The 20,959-nt window shown below is 54.9% G+C and overlaps 3 protein-coding genes and 1 long non-coding RNA gene across 6 annotated transcripts in view; 3 read left to right on the top strand and 1 right to left on the bottom strand.

The window, feature by feature from the left end:
* The first annotated feature begins 15 nt into the window (after positions 1 to 15).
* Positions 16 to 9,057, top strand: MRI1 (methylthioribose-1-phosphate isomerase 1). The gene is made up of 8 exons (XM_072787042.1): positions 16 to 219; positions 299 to 537; positions 1,249 to 1,424; positions 2,723 to 2,899; positions 2,977 to 3,201; positions 4,938 to 5,067; positions 6,718 to 6,773; positions 8,974 to 9,057. The coding sequence occupies exons 1-6, from the start codon at positions 88 to 90 to the stop codon at positions 5,063 to 5,065; spliced, it is 1,077 nt and encodes a 358-aa protein (XP_072643143.1). The 5' UTR covers positions 16 to 87; the 3' UTR covers positions 5,066 to 5,067; positions 6,718 to 6,773; positions 8,974 to 9,057.
* Positions 6,345 to 9,426, top strand: C19H19orf53 (chromosome 19 C19orf53 homolog). The gene is made up of 3 exons (XM_072787043.1): positions 6,345 to 6,640; positions 6,718 to 6,773; positions 8,974 to 9,426. The coding sequence occupies exons 1-3, from the start codon at positions 6,541 to 6,543 to the stop codon at positions 9,115 to 9,117; spliced, it is 300 nt and encodes a 99-aa protein (XP_072643144.1). The 5' UTR covers positions 6,345 to 6,540; the 3' UTR covers positions 9,118 to 9,426.
* Positions 9,373 to 20,959, top strand: part of ZSWIM4 (zinc finger SWIM-type containing 4) — a 25,403-nt gene continuing 13,816 nt past the window's right edge. Inside the window, exons 1-3 of one of the 3 annotated variants that reach the window (XM_072787037.1) lie at positions 9,373 to 9,492; positions 14,113 to 14,252; positions 19,169 to 19,370. In XM_072787037.1, coding sequence (XP_072643138.1) covers positions 19,256 to 19,370 — 115 coding nt within the window. In that variant the 5' untranslated portion in view covers positions 9,373 to 9,492; positions 14,113 to 14,252; positions 19,169 to 19,255. Of the gene's footprint in view, positions 9,493 to 12,470; positions 12,612 to 14,112; positions 14,253 to 16,821; positions 17,179 to 19,168; positions 19,371 to 20,959 lie in introns of those variants that run through there. The other 2 variants (XM_072787036.1, XM_072787035.1) reach the window with 2 other exon arrangements.
* Positions 14,518 to 18,159, bottom strand: LOC140610707 (uncharacterized). The gene is made up of 2 exons (XR_012012255.1): positions 17,911 to 18,159; positions 14,518 to 14,808 (listed from the first exon to the last, which is right to left on the bottom strand). It is a non-coding gene; the product is annotated as an uncharacterized lncRNA (long non-coding RNA).

Here is a 20,959-nt window from a genome sequence, read left to right as displayed (position 1 = left end):
CCGGCCCCGCCCCTCCGCGTTCCGAGCGTCCGCGTGCGCGGCTGGACCCCGCACCTCCCGAGCGGCGGCGGGCGAGGCGGCGGCCCCATGGCCCTCGAGGCGATCCGCTACTCCCGGGGCTCCCTGGAGATCCTCGACCAGCTGCTGCTGCCCCAGCGCAGCCGCTACGAGCCAGTGGGCTCGGTGCGCCAGGCCTGGGAGGCCATCCGCGCCATGAAGGTGGGCCGCGCGGCCGAGCGGCGGGGCCGGGGCGGGAGGAGGGCGCCCCCGCCTGACGCCGCGTCCACCCCGACCCCAGGTGCGCGGCGCCCCGGCCATCGCGCTCGTGGGCTGCCTCAGCCTCGCCGTGGAGCTGCAGGCGGGCGCGGGGGGACCGGGACCCGCCGCGCTGGTGGCTTTCGTGCGCGACGCGCTGAGCTTCCTGGTCACCGCTCGGCCCACCGCCGTCAACATGGCCCGCGCTGCCCGCCACCTGGCCGACGCCGCAGCCCTGGAGGCCGAGCGCGACGGCGCCACGGAGGAGGCGGTCCGGGAGAGGTAGGCGGCCTTGTGCCCTGCGCTGCCCCATGGGGAGGCTGGGAGTTCACTTTTTCGCAGAGTGACCTCTTTGACATATAGGGAAACTGAGGCACGGCGCATCAGCCCCAAACCACACAAGCAGGACTGAGAGCCCACCCCGGGGCAGCTGGAGACCGCCCCAAGATCCTTGCTCTCAATCCCTTGTCTGCCTCCCCAGACCGTATACAGCCCCAACTACCGTGGAGGTCCTTTTCAGAGCCACTGCATTCTCCTGGTTTTGCTTTTGAGAAATTTTGTTTCCTGTCCTCATCCCGCCCCTGCCCTTTGGTTCTTACACTCCTCTGCGCTGCAGCTAAGTCGATGCTTGCCATGTTCCTTGATGCAACGAAGCTTACTCCTGCCTCAGGGCCTTTGCACGTGCTCTCTGCAGGCCAGCTCTCCACAGAGCTAACTCTCCCCATCAGGTTTCAGATACCTGCTTTCCCCACCCCCTCAGGTAACTCCACGGGGCCAGATTTTTGTCCTGTTTATTGCCGTGCTCTCCCACACACATGAGGTAAATGTGCTGTGTGAGCCAGTGGTGTGACAGGTGACAGTGGCAGAAGAGTGCAGGCCCCACAGCCTGGAGAGGCTTTGAGCTGGAGGGCTCCTGTACAGTGCTGTTGGCTAGGGAGGAGGGGCTAGCCTGGGCCCAAAGCCTGGTAGCTGAGAGCCCCTTGTTGGCCCCAGAGTGATCCGCTGCGCTGAGGACATGCTGGAGAAAGACCTCAAGGACAACCGGAGCATTGGGGACCTAGGAGCCCGCCACCTCCTGGAGCGGGCAGCTCCTGGGGGCGGCAAGGTGACCGTGCTGACCCACTGTAACACCGGTGCACTGGCCACTGCTGGCTATGGCACAGCTCTGGGTGAGTGGGCATCCATGGGAACGGGGAAGGGCCTTTTGAACACTAGAGAAACCCTAACCACTTTACCCGCCAAAAAGATATGAATGTATTCTTGTACAGAAGTGCTTAGGGTGTTAGCTTCAGGTATGGCTGGATCCAGGGGTCAAAGAGTGACATCAGGATCCACCTGTCCCTGTTCCTCAGTTCTGTCCTCCATGGTGGCATCGTTCTCATGCCCCCACAGGCTAGTAGGGAGGCTTCTAGGGTTCAGATCATGAGGAAAAGAGCCAAGGGTCTCTATGCTGACAGTGCCAGAAAAGTCTCCTCGTATCTCAGGGGCTCTGATAGGGTCACTTGCCTATCCAGGATCAATTAGTCAGTGGGCCCAGCCCAAGCCATGTGCCTACAGAAACGGCAGGATGCGAACTCCAAAGGGGCTGAGAAGGGAGTGGCCCTCCAAAAGAAAGACTGGGGTAGCTGTGACCAGGAGAGTGGGGAAGAGGTCCTGGGGATCAAGGAAACAGATTCCTCTTGACCCTGAATTCCCCAGGAGATTTGCCTACCTGCCCGGGCCCTGCCCTTGTGCCTGGGGACTGAGGCCTTGATGGCAAGACACCGATTTATTCACTCAACAAACATCAATTAAGAATTCGACAGCCCCACCATTCCTGCAGACGTGCATTCCATTATTCATTCAACACTTGCTGAGCCCCTGCCGTGTGCCAGGCACAGTCCTGCACTGGAGACCCACCAGTGAACACAGTAGACAAAAATCTGCCCTGAGGAACAGGAAAGCAGGAGAAACAAACACAACCAATCCATAAGTACGTATGCTGGGTCCCGAGGTGATGAGTTCTAAAGAGAAAGAGCCAGGAAGGGGTCAGAGGTGTGGGGGCTTGCTATGAGAGATCAGGGATCACGGAAGGCCTTGCGGGGAAGGTGTTCTCTGCACACATGTGCCTGGCAGAGGGGACCATCACTGCAAGGGCCTGGGGAAATGGCACTGTGCCTGGTAAGCCTTTGGTGAGTTGTACTTTTTTTTTTTTTTTTTAATACTTTATTTATTTTGAGAGAGGGCAAGACGGGCAGAGGCAGAGGATGAGAGAGAACCCCAAGCAGGCTCCATGCTCAGTACAGAACCCGATACAGGACTTGATCCCACGATCCCGAGATCATAGCCTGAGTCTAAATCAAGAGTTGGACGCCCAACTGACTGAGCCACACAGGCACCCCTGAGCTGTGCTCCTAAACAATGAGCCACCCTGTCCATGTGTCACTTTCTGTCTCATCCTGACCTTCTGGTTGGCCGGGCCCCACAGGTGTGATCCGCTCACTGCACACCCTGGGCCGTCTGGATCATGCCTTCTGCACGGAGACCCGGCCCTACAACCAGGGAGCCCGGCTGACAGCCTTCGAGCTGGTCTACGAGCAGATCCCCGCCACCCTCATCGCCGATAGCATGGCAGCAGCGGCCATGGCCCACCGGGGCGTGTCAGGTCAGCAGGTGTGGCGCCAGTGGGCAGGGCTCCAAACATCCAGGGCCAGGTTATGACCCCAGCATCTTGCTCCCCAGCTGTCGTCGTGGGAGCCGACCGAGTGGTTGCCAACGGTGACACGGCCAACAAGGTGGGCACCTACCAGCTGGCCATCGCTGCCAAGCACCATGGCATCCCCTTCTACGTGGCTGCCCCCAGCTCCTCGTGTGACCTCCGTCTGGAGACAGGAAAGGAGATCGTCATTGAGGAGCGCCCAGGGCAGGAGCTGACAGATGTCAACGGGGTCAGGATTGCAGCCCCCGGTAAGCCATCCCCTTAAAGACAGGCACCAGAGCACCCAGGCACCTCCCTTTAGGCACCCTGGCCCTATCACAGAGGCAGGTGGATTTAGGTTTAGGGTAGAACCAGCCTTCTGGGGCATAAACCGCTCCTTCAAGCCATTTCTTGGAACAGAAGCATCCTGAAGGTCAGATTCAAGGTCAGAGTTAGGGGACTTAGGGCAAGTTATCCTGCTAGTCTCTATCTGGATTTCCTCCCTTGAAGAAAAAATAAGAATACTGCTTCACCTAGTGCCTATGAAGAGACACTGATGTTCTCAGCTTCTCCACTCCACCTGGCTGCTGTGAGCCAGATGCCTGAGTTCCCTCCCCCACCCCCCCACCCCCCCACCCCCCCACCCCCTGCCCCAGGACCCCAGTCGTTTGCATCTGTAAGAAGAGCCCTCTCTACAACCCACCTGACAAACCCCAGGGTGACCAGTAAATTCACCCATGTGACGTGGAAGACAGTGCCTGACCCTTGCTTAGTGCCCATTAGATAGTAACAATTATGATTGACAATATTTTATAAAAGGGATCCCATTAAAATCCCTAGGCTCTGAAAGTACTATGGGGCTGCCACCCCAGAGCCCCAGGTATGGAGCTAAGGTAAAAATCACGCTATACAACTACACAGAGGGACATCCTAACAGTCCACATTGTTCTATGCTGCCAATTCCTTACAGCTTTTAAAAAACAGATATATTAATTCTATAAATATATTTCCTCCTTCTTCTTCTCTCTCTCTCTCTCTCTCTCTTTTTTTTTTTTTTTTTTTTTTTTTAATATCCCTGCTTTCCCGGAGGCAGAAGGAACACTAGCCAAAATCCATAAGACTGTGGAAAGCAGTGTTGGCAACACCTGCCCATCCCCTGAAATAAAACTAGGGACTGCAGGGTAACAAGGATGAGAGACACAGGCCATGTACAGCCTGCTCCAGCCAGTGGTCACAGGAATGCAGAACCTGGGGGACGGGTATTCTGATTTTTCCAACATCTACATTTTGAAAGCTGGCAGCTAATTCAGTGGTCTTCAAAGACCTGTGAGCAGAGAAAACAGGCCACCCATTTGCCACCTCTGGTGTAAAAGGTTGTTAGTCATTCAGCAGATATTTTTGAGTACCTGACCGATGCTAAGGCGCTGAGGATACAGGAGTAAAAAAGACATGAACATCCCTGGGCTCGTGGGGCTGACAATCCAGCAGGGGCGAGGGGAAACAAATGAAACAAATAACAAAACCACAGTGTATGTTAGAAGCAGGTGGGAGCTGAGGAGAAAGAAACAAGACAAGGATGGGCATGGGGAGTGTCCACACAGGGAGATGTGGACAGAGTGGAAGTCCTTGCCGAGAAGATGACATTTGAGCAAAGATCCAAAGGAAAGGAAACAGTGATTCATGTGCCCACCAGAGGCAGAGGGAACTGCCCATGCAAAGGCTCTAAGCTCTTAGAGCTTCTTATGGAGACCCTCAGAGCCAGCAAAAGTGGGGTAGATGTATGTAAGATTCCTGAGCCTTCTTGGATGATGACAGCCCAGGAATGGTGGGGGAGCATGCGGGGTCTAAACTCATTACTAGGTGCCAAAGCTCATGTTTTCATGCACTTAGAGAATGAGCACCCCCAGACTCTCAAGGACCACCATGGGGGAGAGAGGTGACAACAGCTTGAGAACCTCCACAGAGCCACATACCTGCCTTCTTGCCTCCCCTCTCTCTCCTTCAGGGATTGGGGTTTGGAATCCTGCCTTCGATGTCACCCCCCATGACCTCATCACTGGTGGCATCATCACAGAGCTGGGCGTCTTTGCTCCTGAAGACCTCCAGGCAGCCCTAAGCACCACCGCCTCCTGAGGGTAGGGACCCTATACGGACCCCAGAAGTAATCAACCTGACTCTCCATATCCAGCCCCCATCCTCTTAGGGTTTATAATAAACTTATTGAATGGCCTGCCCCCAAACTTACCTGTTCCCCCAAACACTCCTTCCCCAAACCAGGGAGAGCACACAGGACCTTTGCATGGCTCTTAGGGGCCCTGTAACAGGAGCCAGTGTGCCCAAGTTCAGAACCCAGCTCGGCAGTGTGATCTTGGCCAAGCCACTTCGCCTTCCCATGCTTCTCATTTATAAAACACGGATATTATTAGTACTAACCTCTTAGGTTGCTTCAGGGCTAGAACCAGGGTGGTGCATGGGATACAGAATTTTCAATGGGACACTGAAAAGCTCAGTAATCAAGATAAATAATAGCTTCATGGAATATTTTTTAAAACTAAAAATTAATGCAAAAATGCAAAACGATATCCATGATGAGCAAAAGATCAAGATATTAAACGGACTGGACACTTGCCTTTGCACGAATTGACCTTACCTAACCCCTGACACTGGCCCTTGTTCCAATAAAACCTTGTTTAAAGTAGTAGGCAGCTGGTCCGTAGGCTATAGCTGGATCTTCTTTGAGACAGGCAGAGAAAGAGTGAGAGTGCAACTTGGGGGTCAGGGCAGAGGGAGAGGGGAGAGAGAATCCCAAGTTGACCCCACTGTCAACATGGAGCTCGACATGCGGCTAGATCTCACGACTCTGAGATCATGACCCGACTGCGCTGAAATCAGGTGGAAACTTAACCAACTGAGACACCCAGGTCCCCTTAATTTTATATTTTAATACTGATTTTTTAAAGTAATCTCTGCAACCAACGTGAGTATCAAATTCACAGCCCTGGGACCAAGGATCACGTGCTCCACTGACTGAAGCAGCCAGGCACCCCTGAAATTTTATTTTTAAATGTTGAAAATACTATTGATAACTGATTACGGAATTTTAGGCACCCTTAAAATTTGCACCAGTGAGTGCCTCACTCGTCTCACCCTAGTGCTAGACTAAATTTTATGTACAAAGCATGAAGCGAAGTCTTTTTTTTATTTTAAGATTTTATTTATTTATTCATGAGAGAAAGAGGCAGAGACACAGGCAGAGGGAGAAGCAGGCTCCATGCAGGGAGCCCGAAGTGGGACTCGATCCCAGGTCTCCAGGATCACGCTCTGGGCTAAAGGCAGTGCTAAACCGCTGAGCCACCCGGGCTGCCCATAAAACTAAGTCTTACAAAACAAGTGAGCGCCTTGTAAATACTCTCTTACATTACAACCTTGAAGTTTTTGCAAAGCGCTGCCTACGATCCGCGCCTTCTGGGGGCATCTGTCTCTTTAACGCTTTGCCACGTTGTGTCCCGTGAGCCTTTGCGTCCCGCCGCCTCGCTGTGTCCCGTCGTGCCCCTCGCCTTCCGGCTGCCATTACTCACAGCCCCGCCTTTTCCGGCGCATCCCCGATCATGGCGCAGGGGCAACGCAAGTTCCAGGCGCGGAAGCCGGGGAAGAGCAAGGCGGCGGCGGCGGCGGCCTCGGAGCGGAACCGGGGCCCCAGGAAGGGTGGTGAGGAGCTATCAAGAGTCTGGGGGGCGGGGGGGGCCTGGGGCTCCCCGGCCTCACGCGAGCGCATCTCTTCCCAGGTCGTGTGATCGCCCCCAAGAAGGCGCGCATCGTGCAACAGCAAAAGCTCAAGAAGGTGAGTGGGGCGTGCGAGCGGCGAGGGAAGGGGCCTGGAGGGGGTGAGGGGCGGAGGCTGGCGCCCGGACCCGGTGGGCCTCCGCTTCGGCCCCTGCGCCGTGGATACCCGCACGTCACGTACCGTTCCCCAGGCCTCGCAGCAGCAAGGCCTGACGTGCAGAAAGTGTTCAGCAGGCACCTCAGCCGCTCTGGGCGTTCAGCGTTAGTAGGAGTCGGGAGGGGAGGAGGCGTGGCGAAGTGGAAACGCCGGCTTTGCGGAGAGGCAGCGCTGCGTGCGCTCGCAGCTCCCATCAGCAGCTAGTAGTTCTTCCCCTGCGTCTCTTACCTGTAAATGGTCGTAGTGCCAGCACCTTTCTCCCAGAAGTGCAAGGACTTAACGCCCTGCGCTGAGAACAGCACGGGACACAAGGAAACGTTAGCTGCGTTGCTCTTCGTTTTTGTGGTTGTGTCTAAATGCAGCTTCTTTACAGAAGTGGATGGCGTAGAATTTATTCAGAAGTTTAAAGAGATTTGAAACTGGTTTTACTGGAGTCTGACTTGAGTTCAGATTATACTCCACGCTAATTAATGCGTATGACCTTGAGCAACTTGTTTAGGTTCCCGAGAATGTCGGTTTTCTGAGACCTGGGCACCCAGTGGTCTTCATACCTTCACCGGCAGCGGGAGGCAGACTGCCTCTTGGGCATCTCAGACTCAGCATATCCCAAACCAAGCTCCTGATCCTCCCCTCTCCCTCCCGGACATAACCCTTCCACAGTCTTGATTCAGGAAGACTCCAGAGACTTGGGATCATTCTTGATTCCCCCTTCTCTCTCATCTGGGTCTAATCCCATCCTTTATTGCTTTTAGTATTAATCTAGAATCCACTCATTTCCCACCTCCGATGACCCTCGCCACCGGGTCCCATCCCATCAACTACCACCTGCACCAGTGCAGTCACCTCCTTCCTCATCTCCTGTCTCTCCCCACAGCCGCCAGAGGGCACCAGTGAGCAACCGAGTCTGGGCTGTTCCATCCACTGCTCCAGCCTTCAGTGTCTTCCCACCTCAGGAAAAGCCCAAATCCTCCCCAGGGCGGCCCTGCGTGATCTGTCCTTGTCATCTCCCACTCTCCTCCTTGCTCACTGGCCCCTTAACTGCCCCTTATGCCACCGTAGCATTTTTGCATTGGCTGTTTCCTCTGCCCAGATTCTTCTCCCAGAAGTCCACACAGCTCCGTTTCTCAGGGTCTAGTCTGACAGCAGGCAGTGCCTCTGGCTGTCCCCAATAACATCCACCCCTCACACGTCCCATGTTTTTTCATCAATAGCAGAGCTTACCTTCACTTAAACCTAGTGGGTCACGGGCGTTTATGTCATCTGTAAACCACACACATGCTGAGTGCTAGCTCCCTGGGGGTAGATGTTTTCTGTGTCTTGTTTGTTGTTGTGTCCCCTGCCTCTAGGTGTGTGATAGTCACGGTGGTCATGATTGTTGGAAGTCATGTAGGACAGGGCAGTTCGGGAAATTTGATTAAAATTTGGACCCGGGATCCCTGGGTGGCGCAGCGGTTTGTTTAGCGCCTGCCTTTGGCCCGAGGCGCGATCCTGGAGACCCGGGATCGAATCCCACGTCGGGCTCCCGGTGGATGGAGCCTGCTTCTCCCTCTGCCTGTGTCTCTGCCTCTCTCTCTCTCTCTCTCTCTCTCTCTCTGTGTGTGTGTGTGTGAGACTATCATAAATAAATTATTTTTAAAAATTTTTTAAAATAAGTAAATTAATTTAATTAAATTAAATTTGGACCCAAATCCCTGTGCCTTTGCTTGCTCACATCTCTGTGTCTTGGGGCCCCAGTTCGCCCTAGGCCAAGTGGAAATGGCAGGGGCCAGGAGAGGACTGCTCCCTGGAAGCTGGGACCAAAGGCTCTGGGCATGCCAGGTGCCAGGTTCTAGTCTCCCATCCCTCACCTGTTGGGGGAACCCTGGACAGGTGCCTCCTCACTGCAGGAACCTGTGTCCTTATCTGTAAAATGGGGATGAGCAGAGGTTTAAAAGCTGAGGTCCAGAGACAAGAACAGGATTTTTTGTATGTAACACCCCAAAGAGTGCAGGGCAGAAGAAAGACATAAACCCCAGACTCTCAGGGGCTGCTACAGGGGGAGTTGCTCATCCCACCCCCCACCTCAGGTCCCAGTCTCATTGCCCTGTGGTTGCCCCCTTAGGATCTGGAGGTCAGCATCCGGAAGAAGATTGAACATGACGTTGTAATGAAGGCCAACAGCAGCCTGCCCAAGAAGCTGGCGCTGCTGAAGGCCACTGCCAAGAAGGAGGCAGTCTCTTCTTCCTCCACCAAGACACCTTCCTAAGGGCGCTGGCCCATTGGAGGCCATCGCCACAGCCTCCGTGCTCAGACCTCTGCAGGTGGCCCCACAGGTGGCACTGCAAGGAGAGGCCGTGCTCTCCAGAGCCTCAGGTGGCACACACCTCAGATTTCATTGGAGGCCAAGCCCGTGAGCAGGTGATCAGCAGATCTGGAAGGCACTGGTCAGCTTGTCAGGGTGCCGAGGACTCCAGAAGGGAAGGAAATGTTTGCCTACTTCCTGCTTTCCCCTCCCCCTCCCCAGGTCTTGTCTCCACTGGTTTAACCCAGAGCAATAAACCTGACTGTGATTCTTCCTGCGTTCCCATGCTCCTGTGAGTGGGCCAGTGCTGGGGCTGCAGACCAGGTGTGCCACAACCAGGTGAGTCCCAGCACTTTTCATCAGAGACCAGCCATGCGCCTGCCCCGAGAGGAATGATGAATGGGCATCTGTACCTCCAGCCCAGGAGCCAGAGGAGAGTCTCCTGCCCCTCCGGCCCCAGGTGATCCCATCAGCCTCCTAACTTGCCTGCACACCCTCCAAAGGATGCCCAGATCACCACCTTTACCAGAGATGAGCCAGGCGTCTTAGGGAGCTACTTTCCATCCATATGACAGATGTTGACACCACCTGATCTGAGTGCCAACTAAACCAGAATGCACTTAGAAACTGGGGGGGGGGGGGGGGGGGGGGGCTTGATCTTCAAAGTCCTAACAGCTTCTATTTATGTAGTACTGCCAGTGGTGCAGGCACTGTTCTAGTGCTTTCCACACCACCTCAGCCCCTGCAATGCCCTGGTTAGGTCATGTAGAGCCTCTCTCCTGCTCCCTCCTGGGCCCCTCCATCATTGTCTGCAGTCTGTTGGACTGGACAGTGCCTGTGAATCATTCAAGACCCTGACAGCCTTCCTGCCCTCCCCCTACTGGGGTGTGAGGAGCAAGTCCCAGCTCCAGAAACAGGGCTGCACTCTGGGTGCCACTGAACTGCCACCTTTGGGGGATGCAGTGGCACCTGTGGGTACAGACAGCTGCACCCTGATCCCCTGCTGGCCTCCCCTTCCCCAGCCAGCTGAACCCACCCCAGACAGCTTTTTTTGGTCCCACACAGTGGTGGTGAAAAGTCCTTAAACTACTAAAATTTTCCTACAAAGTAGGGGGCAGCCACTATGGAAAACAGTTTGGTGCTCCTCAGTTCAGCCTAGAAAGATCACATGACCCAATCTCATGCCCAAAAGGATTGAAAACAGGGATTTGACCAACAGCTTTGTCCATGAATGTTCACAGCGGTGCTAGTTACAGTCCCCTAAAGAGACACAACCCAGGTATCCCTCAACAGACGGCAGATAGCATGTGTACCTGTGCAGGGGAGTATGCCCCTGCCATCAAAAGGTACGATGCGCCCGCACGCTACACCATGGATGAACCTCAAAAGCAGGCTGAATGGAAGAAGTCGGCCGTGTGGTGCCAGGACTCCATTTGTGTGAAATGTCCAAGACAGGCAAATCCACGGGGAGCCAGCGAGCAGACCAGTGTTTTGAGGGAGTAGGATCGGGGAGGGGGTGATTGGTAATGGATGCTGGAGTCCTCTTTTGGAGTAAGTTTTGGAACTAGACCCACGTGGTTGCAGAACAGTGTGAATACTGAATACCACTAAACTGTACTCTTTTAAAAATATATTTTTAAAGACTGACTTAGGGGCAGCCCGGTGGCTCGGCGGTTTAGTGCCGCCTTCAGCTCAGGGCCTGATCCTGGAGACCTGGGATCAAGTCCCACATTAGGCTCCTTGCATGGAGCCTGCTTCTCCCTCTGCCTGTGTCTGCCTCTCTGTGTGTCTCTCATGAATAAATAAGTAAAAAATCTTTTAGAAATAAATAAAATAGAGACTTATTTAATAAAGAGCATACAGGGGCTGGGGCAGAGGAAGAGAGAATCCCAAGCAGACACATACACCCCTCCCCCCACCAGGCTTGGAGACCCATGCAGGGCTGGAGCCCAGGACCCTGAGGTCATGACCCAAACGGAAATCAAGTGTCAAATGCTCAACCAACTGAGCCACCCAGGTGCTTCTGAATGTATGCTTTTAAACGGATTTAATGTGTAAGCAATTTCACGCCAAAAAAAAAAAAACCTCCTAATTTACAACTTAAAAAAAAAGTCGGAACTTGTGGCAGCAGAGCCCAAATTTGATGGAAAGACTGGTTTGGGGTTTCCCCAGCCCCAATGCTCACGTTTAGGGGGCAGGGAGATGGGGTGGGAGGGCAGGTCTGAGTTCAGTGGTGTCTCATGCATGCGCACACGGCGTGCACACCCTTCCTTGAGCCCCCCGCCCCTCAGGCATCCCAGACTTCCCTGCCATCGGCCCACAGCACAGCAATGTCTCCCCTAAGACAGCAAGTGGCTTCTGCCTTTTGAGACGGAGCCACTTTGCCCACTGGGCATTTATGCTCCACCTGCTAGGTAGAGCTGAGAACTGGCATTCTAGTGGGGAAAACCCAGGAGAGCCCAGTCTGCCCCCTCCGGACCACCTCCCCATCCTCTGTGTCCTACCTCCTGCTGTGGTTCCCGCCCCTCCCGGATGTGACCCTGGAGAGCCTTCCTCTGCCCTCCCGCACTTCCACCCCAGGAGTGGTCACTCGGCTGGCACCACTCTATAGACTTTTCTCCTTTGCGTCTTTGTTCACTGCTGTGTCTCCCCACACCTAGGACGGTGCGCAGGAGGTGCTTAATGAACAGGTGTTCGTTGAATGAAGGCAGTAATGAATTGTTTTCCCTTTTTTGCAAGGAAAAGTTTGCATTTCAATGAATCAGTTCTGATTATTCAGTGCATCATCTCTATACAACACACCCTTCCGGGTTATCTGATTCATAGCATTGTCTTTGAACTCTCAGCTCTGGAGATTTGTAAGCAACTGCTAGCAATATAAAACCACTTATCTGTAGACATGCAAATTCCATCCCGGCCAGCAGAGGTTTCGTTGACAACCCTCCTCCCCTATGGAAAAAACAAGTTGCCCCCATCTGCACGTTTGTTTGTGCAAACAGTCTGATAATGTGAAAGTGCCTGCTCTCCAGACTCTTTTGAATCGCCTATAACATCTGCCTGGTTCCCACATGAGTTCAATAAAAATGTTAGCACGTGTCCATCTTTGTGTGTCTGCGAGAATCATGATTTCTCCCTCTTCTGGAAATCCCTTGGGGTTTTTTGTTTTTGTGTGTGTGTGTGTGTGTGTGTGTGTTTTGTTTTGTTTTGTTTTTTTAAATCCCTTGTTCATCTTCATCTAGAATTTTAAGGAGGGCGAGGACTGGGAATGGGTGGGCTCCCAGTGCCTCCTGGTCCCTCCCTCGGCCACCAGGAGGCACCTGGAACCCAGGCCAACCCCACTGAGGCCGGCGGCGCCCAGGCGGGCCAGGGACTCCTGTAAACCAGCCGTCTTTGTCCCTCTGACGCCAGCCCTTTTGAGGAGGACCCCAGGGGCGAGGAAAGGCATTCAGGCGCAACAGGTATGAGGTCTGGAATGTCAACCCACTTGTTCCCCCTCCCCCCCACCTCTTGGCCTCCCCAAATAGCCTCACCATCCCGCATGACTTTTCCCTCTATGCCTGTCCCCCCACCCCCTGCCCACTTAGAAGCCCACCACTGGTGCTGAAGCCAAGAGCCCCAGACTTTGGAAAATACCTACGCCTTGAGTTCAGTGCCAGTTTCTGCCACTTTCCGGCTATGGGACCTTCAGCGAGTCCTGTCACCTCTCTGAGCCTCTGTTTGCCCATCTATTAAATGGGGATCCTGACACCCCTCACTCAGCATGGAAAATTCTGGAACATGAGGGCTGGGAGAGCTGCCTTTGTTCAAAGAGTGGAGCCCCAGACTAGCCCCTCAGCCTGGCCTCTCTTGCCTCTCACCCTGGCCCTCTCTGCAGGGCTGGAGCAGTCACTAAATGCGCCTTTTCAGACACAATTATGCCTTCCCCTCCTGCTTCCACCATCCCCCTCGGCCTGAATGCCCACTCGTCCCGGGGGGGCCCTGACACTGAGCCCGTGAAGTGTGTTCCAAAAGGGAAGAAAAGACATGTAAGAAGTAAAGCTTGCCAGTTGGGCAGGCCAGAGGGGCTGCATTGGAACCGGGAAGTGAAACTGCCCGGCTGGTTTCCCGCCTGAGTCAGCAAGGGTAGGGGCTGTGCAAGGGGCTGGCAGCCACCGAGGACCCTGGAAGGTTGGGGGGTGGCCACAGAGCCAGGGGCCCTATCCCCTTCCAACTGAGCCTCCAGGGCCACCCTATTTCCCATGGGTCTCGAGGACATGTGGGTTTGGGGTCAGGAGCTGTGGATGCCTAGACAGTGAGCTCACAGCGGCCTGGCGGATAAATGTGGCTTCCATCTCCTTGAAGCCCAAGCTCCCTGGCTGCAAGGAGGGAGGACGGGAAGACGTGTGTATGGCTGGAACCCCGCTCCCAACCTCTCCTCAAAGTGTTGCTAAGGCGAAGAACGGGCTTAGAGACTCCCAGGGCCTTTCTGACCTCACATATTCTCCTGAGATCACTGGGTGGCCTTGGGCAGCTTTCTTTCTCCGGGCCTCATTCCCCTCATCCTTAAAATCAGGAAAATGGAATAGAATGTTGGTGCTTCCCAAACTCTGTGGATTTGATCCCCAGCCAAGGCAGCAGAACCAGCCTGCCCACGGGGCTTGAATGCTGGCCCTACCCTTCCCTGCTGGGGGCCTTGGGCAAGTCACTTTTTTTTTTTTTTTTTTTAAGATTTTATTTATTCATGAGAGAGGCAGAGACACAGGCAGAGGGAGAAGCAGGCTCCCCACCGGGAGCCTAATGCCAGGACCCTGGGATCACGACCTGAGCCAAGGCAGACACGCAATGCTGAGCCACCCAGGTGCCCCTCACCTGACCTTCCTGTGCCTGTGTCTTCACCCATGAGATGGGCATGATGACGATGTTAGTATCTATTTTTGGACAATAAACATCCTCACTGTGTTTGTTATCACCCATTCTCAGTTCCTCCGACAAGTAGTCACTGAACTAGAACAGCCTAGAGCGACTTCAACATCTCAGGACGCCCACTGAAGCATGCTCTGGGGACCGGGACCCAGGCTTAGCTGGCACAGCCATGCACCAGATGCCGAGGAGGACTGCTGGTAAGGGCGCCCCCGGGGTCCAGTTTGCGAGGGGGAGCACCTGACACACAGGCTTTGCTGAAGTCCTCCTGGCCTCTCCCCACACCCCAGTTACTCCTTCCCCATCAGTCTATCTTTTTTTTTTTTTAATTATTTGTTTATTCATGAGTGACAGAGAGAGAGAGGCAGAGACACAGACAGAGGGAGAAGCAGGCTCCATACAGGGAGCCCGATGTGGGACTCGATCCTGGGTCCACAGGATCACGCCCTGAGCCAAGGGCAGACACTTAACCCCTGAGCCACCCAGGCGTCCCCAGTCTGTCTTTTAAAGGCACGCAGCAATAAGTCTAGGGCTTCCCAGTCTGGGTGACTTCAGGCAAGCACTTCCTTCTCAAAGCCTCAGTTTCCTCATCTGAGAAATGGGGACCACGATCCCCACTTTGCCGCACTGGTTTGGAAGGTTTATGCGTGATAATGAGCAGGAACCACCAGAGCACCTCGAAGGTAGTCAGTGGGCTATTATCTGTGTCCTTTCTGCTGCTGTCACTGTGGCAGGCTGTGGTTTCTAACACCTCTGCTGTCCAATAGAAATTACAGTGCAAGTCACGTCTCTAACTTTAAATATTCTGATACCACATAAAATATAAAACATAGGGGGATCCCTGGGTGGCTCAGCGGTTTAGCGCCTGCCTTGGGCCCAGGGCGTGTGATCCTGGAGTCCTGGGATCGAATCCCACATAGGGCTTCCCTGCATGGAGCCTGCTTCTCCCTCAGTCTGTGTCTCTGCCTCTCTCTCTCTCTCTGTCTCTCATGAATAAATAAAATAAAATCTTTAAAAATAAAAAATAAAAATAAAAACAGGTGGAATTAATTTGATAATGTAAACTCAAACTTACCTAAAATATTATCATCTTGACATGTAATCCACACAAAAATTTGTTTTTAATATTAAAAAATTGTCTTAAATATTTTATTTATTTATTTGACAGAGAGAGAGAGAGAACAAGAGAGCACAAGCTGGTAGAGCAGCAGACTTAGAGGGAGAAGCAGGCTCTCCACTCATCAGGGAGCTCCATGTGGGGCTGGATCCCTGGACTGGGAGTTCATGACCTGAGCCGAAGGCAGAGGCTCAACCAACTGAGCCACCCAAGCAGCCCTTAATATTAAAAATTCTTAATGAGCTATTTTCCCTTTTTTCCCCTGCTAAGTCCTTGAAAATTATATTGGCAACATAACCCAATTCCGCCCAGCCGCATTTCAAGGACTCAAAGGCCACTTGTGGTCAGTGGTGACCCTACTGGACAGCACAGGTTGGAGGCAGTTTACTGAATGGTGGGCTGGGGACCAGCCAGAAAGTGCAGCTGGAAATTCCTGGAAGGAAAAAGCCGGAGTTCCCAGATGCCGTGGGGAGACTGGGAGCAGCAATCAGGCCACTTAGGGACCAGCTTGGGTTGTTCCTGCTTTGTAGACATTTCAGCGGAGTGGGAGCCGCGGACGAGTTGGTTCAGGCAGTAAGTTAAGGGCTGAGTGACTGCTGTATGCCTGATGCTGCTCCTGTGCTACCAGTTACACAAACTACTGCCACTGGGGGTCTCGGTGGAGAGGGGAAGGGACAGATATTAAGCAACTGCTGAACTCGATAAAGAAATGTGATCACGGAGAAAAGTATGGCGAAGGGGAAATGTGGGGTTTTCTAAGGACAGTGGAGAGGAAGGATGGCGTGGGTAGCGGGGCGGGAGGGGGCGGGGGGCGTGGCCGCCGATCGCGACCACGGGCGGCTTCCGGGCCAGAGAGGGTGGCCTGGACGAAATGGGTCAGGAGAACAATCGGAGCTGATCAGATTTGACAACTATTAGTTGAATCTTAGGAAATTGCCTCAAATTTTAGTAGGTCGAAAATCAGCAATTTCCTGTGATTCAACGTAGTATCCAGGGAAGAATGGGTGAAGGGTTTTTAGCTTGGGGCTTGGGTGAGGCTCCGTTTCTAGAGAAGAGGTCTGCAGCCCCCAAGAGCCCTACCGAGGGGGTCTGTGATCCCCCACCCCACCCCCCAAACAACAAAACTGGACTCCGCGCCCAGAGACGCTGAGAGGGTTTCTCGCCGCACACAGCCCAAGGGAGGAGGGGCTGAGCTGCTGCCTTGGAATCCCGCCGCTCAGTCTCGCTCCCCGGCCGAGCCGTGTTGATTGTCCCCTCGCGGAGCCCGGAAGCGACCCTCAGTAAACAAAGCCGTGTGTGGGCGCAGCCCCAGCTGCCCGGGGCGCGCTGTCCAGCCGGAGGGGGGCGGGAGAGGAATGTTGTGAATGAACCCAGGGCCCGCCCCGAAACTCCGCATAAGGCCTGCGCCGCGGGGGTCCTCCCGTCCTGATTGGCCACCGGCGCCCCATGATGGACAGCGCAGCCCGATGAGCACTCTGATTGGGCTTCCGCCGTAAGACAGGCAGCACCTCCGACCAGTGAAAAGCGAGAGCTTGCTGACGAGTCTGGAGGTGCAGCCAATAGTGGAGGAGAGCCTCGGAGGCCGAGGGGGGGGCCAATGGGGACGGGCGACGGGGGCGGGACGACGGCGGAGGATAAAGCGGCGACTGAGGCAGCTTCATTGTTGTGAAGAGTCTTAAAGGGGCCGCATCACCCGGCCGGCCCGGCGCGGGGCGGGGGTGGGTGCGGCTGGGGTCCCGGGGCGGCAGAGCGCAGAAGACGAACTGGAAGGCGGGTAGGGGGCGCGGGAGCCGGCGAAGCCAAGCGGGCATCGGACCGACCCCCGATCAGGCCCCGCCCCGGCCCCGGCCCGGCCGATGGACCCCCCCGCGGCCAAGCGGAGCCGGGGCTGCCCCGCGGGACCGGAGGAGCGCGATGCCGGGGCCGGGGCCGTGCGCGGCCGGGGCCGGCCCGAGGCGCTGCTGGACCTCAGCGCCAAGCGAGTAGCCGAGAGCTGGGCCTTCGAGCAGGTGACGAGGGGTGAGGGGAGGTGGGGGAGGGACGCACCCCCAGCCTCTTCCCGACCTGCCTTCTCCTCCCCTGCCCAACCCCGGGCCTCGGAACCTGCCCCCATACGAGACACTCCCAGAGGTCTCCGGGGTCCTTAAGTCCGCCCTGAAACACCCCCTTATCCTCCCATTTCACTCCCCCATTCCTCCTGCCATCTCTGCCCTCCAGCCCACAAGACACAGGGATGCCCTCGGCTCCCTAGATCCCAGCTCAGGAACTTCCTCCTCTCACAACCCTGGGTACCCTCTTTTACCACCTCATCCTCAGCTCCCAATTAAGGCACCCCATTCAGTCCTCACTCCTACAAGCCGCCCCCACTTGGGGGACACCCCAGATCTCATCCCCTAGCGACTCTAGATCTCTGCCCCACACCCCCAGTAGAGACCTAACTCCCCCGTTTCTACAGATCCCAGCCTCAAAATACTCCTTTCTGTCCCTGATGTGTGCCTCCAGAACCCACCAATAGGTGGGAATACCCTGGGGAACCCCCTCACTCCAGATCCTTCCCTGGAGTTCTGCTTCCCTCCCTCAGTACTTCTGGGACCACCTCCCACCTGAGACTGCCCAACCCCTCCAGTGTCAGGGTACTTCTCACATTCCCCATTTCCCCCGATGTTCATCCTCTCTCTGCCCCCCAGCCATTCCAGTCCTTCCATAGGTCCTCAGCAAGGGCACGGCCTGGGTCATAGTACCTGGACAGGTGCACCTGGAACCTACTTCTGTAGTTTCTGGGGGTTCTGTCCCAATGCCCCAGGGCTGGGGTGATTAGAATCCCCTCTTCCAGCCTCAGAGTGGACTTCTGAGGAGTAAAGATGGGGCTTGGCCTCGACTAAGCCCTCTGCAGTCCCCATAGGCTCTGCCTCTGTCGAGCTTTGAGGGGGTGTCTTTGCTCCCTGGCTTCTCCAGAGTTAGGAAGTCTGCCGGGACTGATGAGTCTGGGCCAAGTGTGGATGGGGCAGGCTCTGATTCATGGCCTGGAAAATCCCTCCTTAGTCATCTGCCAACTGTCCCTGAGGCCTGAGCCAGTAGTCACTGGTCCTCCCACTTCCCCCAGAAACCCAGGACTGGGAGTTCTGGGAGGTCACTGCCCCTTTATTGTGGTGTGAGACACCCAGCATAATCCTAAAACCATCTCTGATGGTTCCCATGTACCTGCGCCGATCAGGCCTGGTGCTAGGACAGCTCTTGCTCCTCAGAAGCTCACAGAATCCTCTGGGGTCCTTTGGAGTTGTTGTTATCCCTCCCACTTTGAAGAAACTAGAGCACAGAGAGGTTGAGCAACTTGCCTAAGGTCACTCAGCCAGTGAGTAGCAAGCTGATTGGAACATAGGTTCAATCAGCTTGGTTTACTGCTGGAAGCCCACAGGGTTGGTGAGGACACCCTCCCTTCCTGCAGGCCCTTGGAAGCTGAGAACGAAGCCTGTCTTGGGTGTTGGAGCTCACCAGCTGTGAGACTAAGCAAGTGGATTCACCCCACTTCTGAGCCTCAGAGTCTCCGGGCTGCAAAATGGGGTGATAACTAGTATTACTGAAATGTTGCTATGAAAATTATGGGAAATCACAGGCTCAAAGCATTTAGCATTGTGTAGGCGGAGAGTATAGAGGCCTGATCACTATTCTTACCACTTTGTCTCCTTTTCTCCTGCCCCCTCAAAGCCCAGGAAGTGGGGCTACATTATACTAGGACCCTGGGACCTGACATCCAGGAGGGAAGTCACAGAAAGTTCTAGAACACTAAGTACAGGCCAGGTGTTACTGTAAGCGCTTTATGTATATTAATGCATATTTAATCCTCATGATACTCCGGAGGCGGGTGCTGTTAACAATCCCCACCTCACACTTGAAAAAAAACAAGCTCAGAGAGGCAAAGTGACTTGCTCAAAGTCATACTGCCTCTAATTGGCAAAGCTAGGATTCAAGCCGGTTTCTAACCCACCGCCCTCCCCGCAGGTTGAGGAGCGGTTCTCCCGGGTGCCAGAGCCGGTCCAGAAGCGCATTGTGTTCTGGTCATTCCCGCGCAGCGAACGGGAGATCTGTATGTACTCGTCGCTGGGCTACCAACCCCCGGAGGGCGAGCATGATGCCCGGGTGCCCTTCACCCGAGGGCTGCACCTGCTTCAGAGCGGGGCTGTGGACCGCGTGCTGCAAGTGGGTGAGTACTCGCCCCCCACCCCTGCTGGCCACGGAGGTCAGGAGGTCCAGAGCAGGCTTGGAGGAGGAAGGAGTAAAGGAGGGCCTGGGCCAGGGTCAGGGGACGTTCCAGACCTCTGGCATCCATGCCCAGATTTTACAAGATATTGTGAGCCTAGGATCAGAGATCTGCCTAGACCTCAGGCAGCGGACTTAAATGGGGCTGGGGATGGGGTGCAGGGGGGAAGGATGGTGAACCAGAAAGCAGGGGAGAGGAGGTTCCAGAATTTAGGCGGCAGGGACCAGGGAAGGGTGGAGGACTTAAGTTACTTCTAGATCCGAGGTGGAGGGCCACTATGGGGTTTGGGTACAGGATTCTGAGCTAAAGGCAGAGGTGGTCCTAGAGTCCTTGGACAGTTAGACTGGTGGGTGGGAGAAGAGGTGGTGACACGGAGGAGGGCAGCTCTGAAGCAGCGCCGAGGAGTGGTTGCAAACCAGAAGCAAGAGATTTCAGACCTCAGGCAGAGGGACCCAGGGATGCTATGGGACCAAGGTCGAGAGCCAGAGGTAAATGACCCCAGACCTTTGGAAGCAGGGGCCTAGGGGAGGGTTGGAGGCAAAGATTTAGAGCCAGAGATGAGAAGGAGTCTTAGACCTCAGGCAGAGAATTTCAAGTAGAAGTTGGGATCAGACGTTTAGGGATGGTCTCATACCTAAGGCAACGAGGTGTAGGTGGGAGCCTCGAGCAGAAGTTTGGATCAGGGTGAGGGGTGGTCTTAGACCTCAAGCAGTGGTGTCCAAATGAGGGTAGGGGGCAGAGGTGTGGAGCTAGAGGTGAAAGATGATTCTAGACCTCAGCTAGTGGGTCTCAGGAGGGGACATGTCAAGATTGCGCCAGAAAACAGGGAACACTCCACCTCCCATGTGGAAATGCCACGTCTCCTAGCTGGAGGCAGGGGCTTGGCCAAGATGACCCTCCCTGAACCTTGTCAGCCTGGGGGCCCCCTTTGCCTGGACATGGCCCAGCCCGCCACAGGCTTGGCCATCTTCAACCGGTATGAGGAAGCCGCCGTCTCTCGGCATGACGCAGCCAGGGCCGGCTGGGGCCTGAGCTGCCCAACCAGTTGGATAAGCCTGGCATCTGGGCTCCCCAGGGGCCAGGGAGGGGCAGGGGGTGATGGGGTGGCCTGGCCCCTCGCCTGCCACATCAGCCCCTCACCCGCAAGTGTCATAGGCCTTGGGCATCTTCCCAGGAAGTTACCGGGCTCCTAGAGCCCAGGCCCTATCCATGGTAACCCAAGGGCTGAGAAAACCACCTTCAACAACATCGCTGTGATTTCTTTTTTTTTTTTTTTTTTTAAGATTTTATTTATTTATTCATGAGAGACACAGAGAGAGAGGCAGAGACACAAGCAGAGGGAGAAGCAGGCTCCCTGCAGGGAGCCAGATGCGGGACTCGATCCTAGGACCCTGGGATCACGATCTGAGCCAAAGGCTCAACCAACTGAGCCACCCAGGCGCCCCTTTCACTGTGATATTCTTCAGAATTAGAGCAGGAATAAGCATTTATTTAAGACTTACTGTATGCCTGCAGGGCTCTAAGCACTTACC

The sequence above is a fragment of the Canis lupus genome, chromosome 19 (genome assembly GCF_048164855.1).
Source record: "Canis lupus baileyi chromosome 19, mCanLup2.hap1, whole genome shotgun sequence".
Classification (NCBI taxonomy): Eukaryota; Metazoa; Chordata; class Mammalia; order Carnivora; family Canidae; genus Canis; species Canis lupus.
Note: the sequence above shows the minus strand (reverse complement) of the source record. Positions and strands in the feature narration are given on the sequence as shown.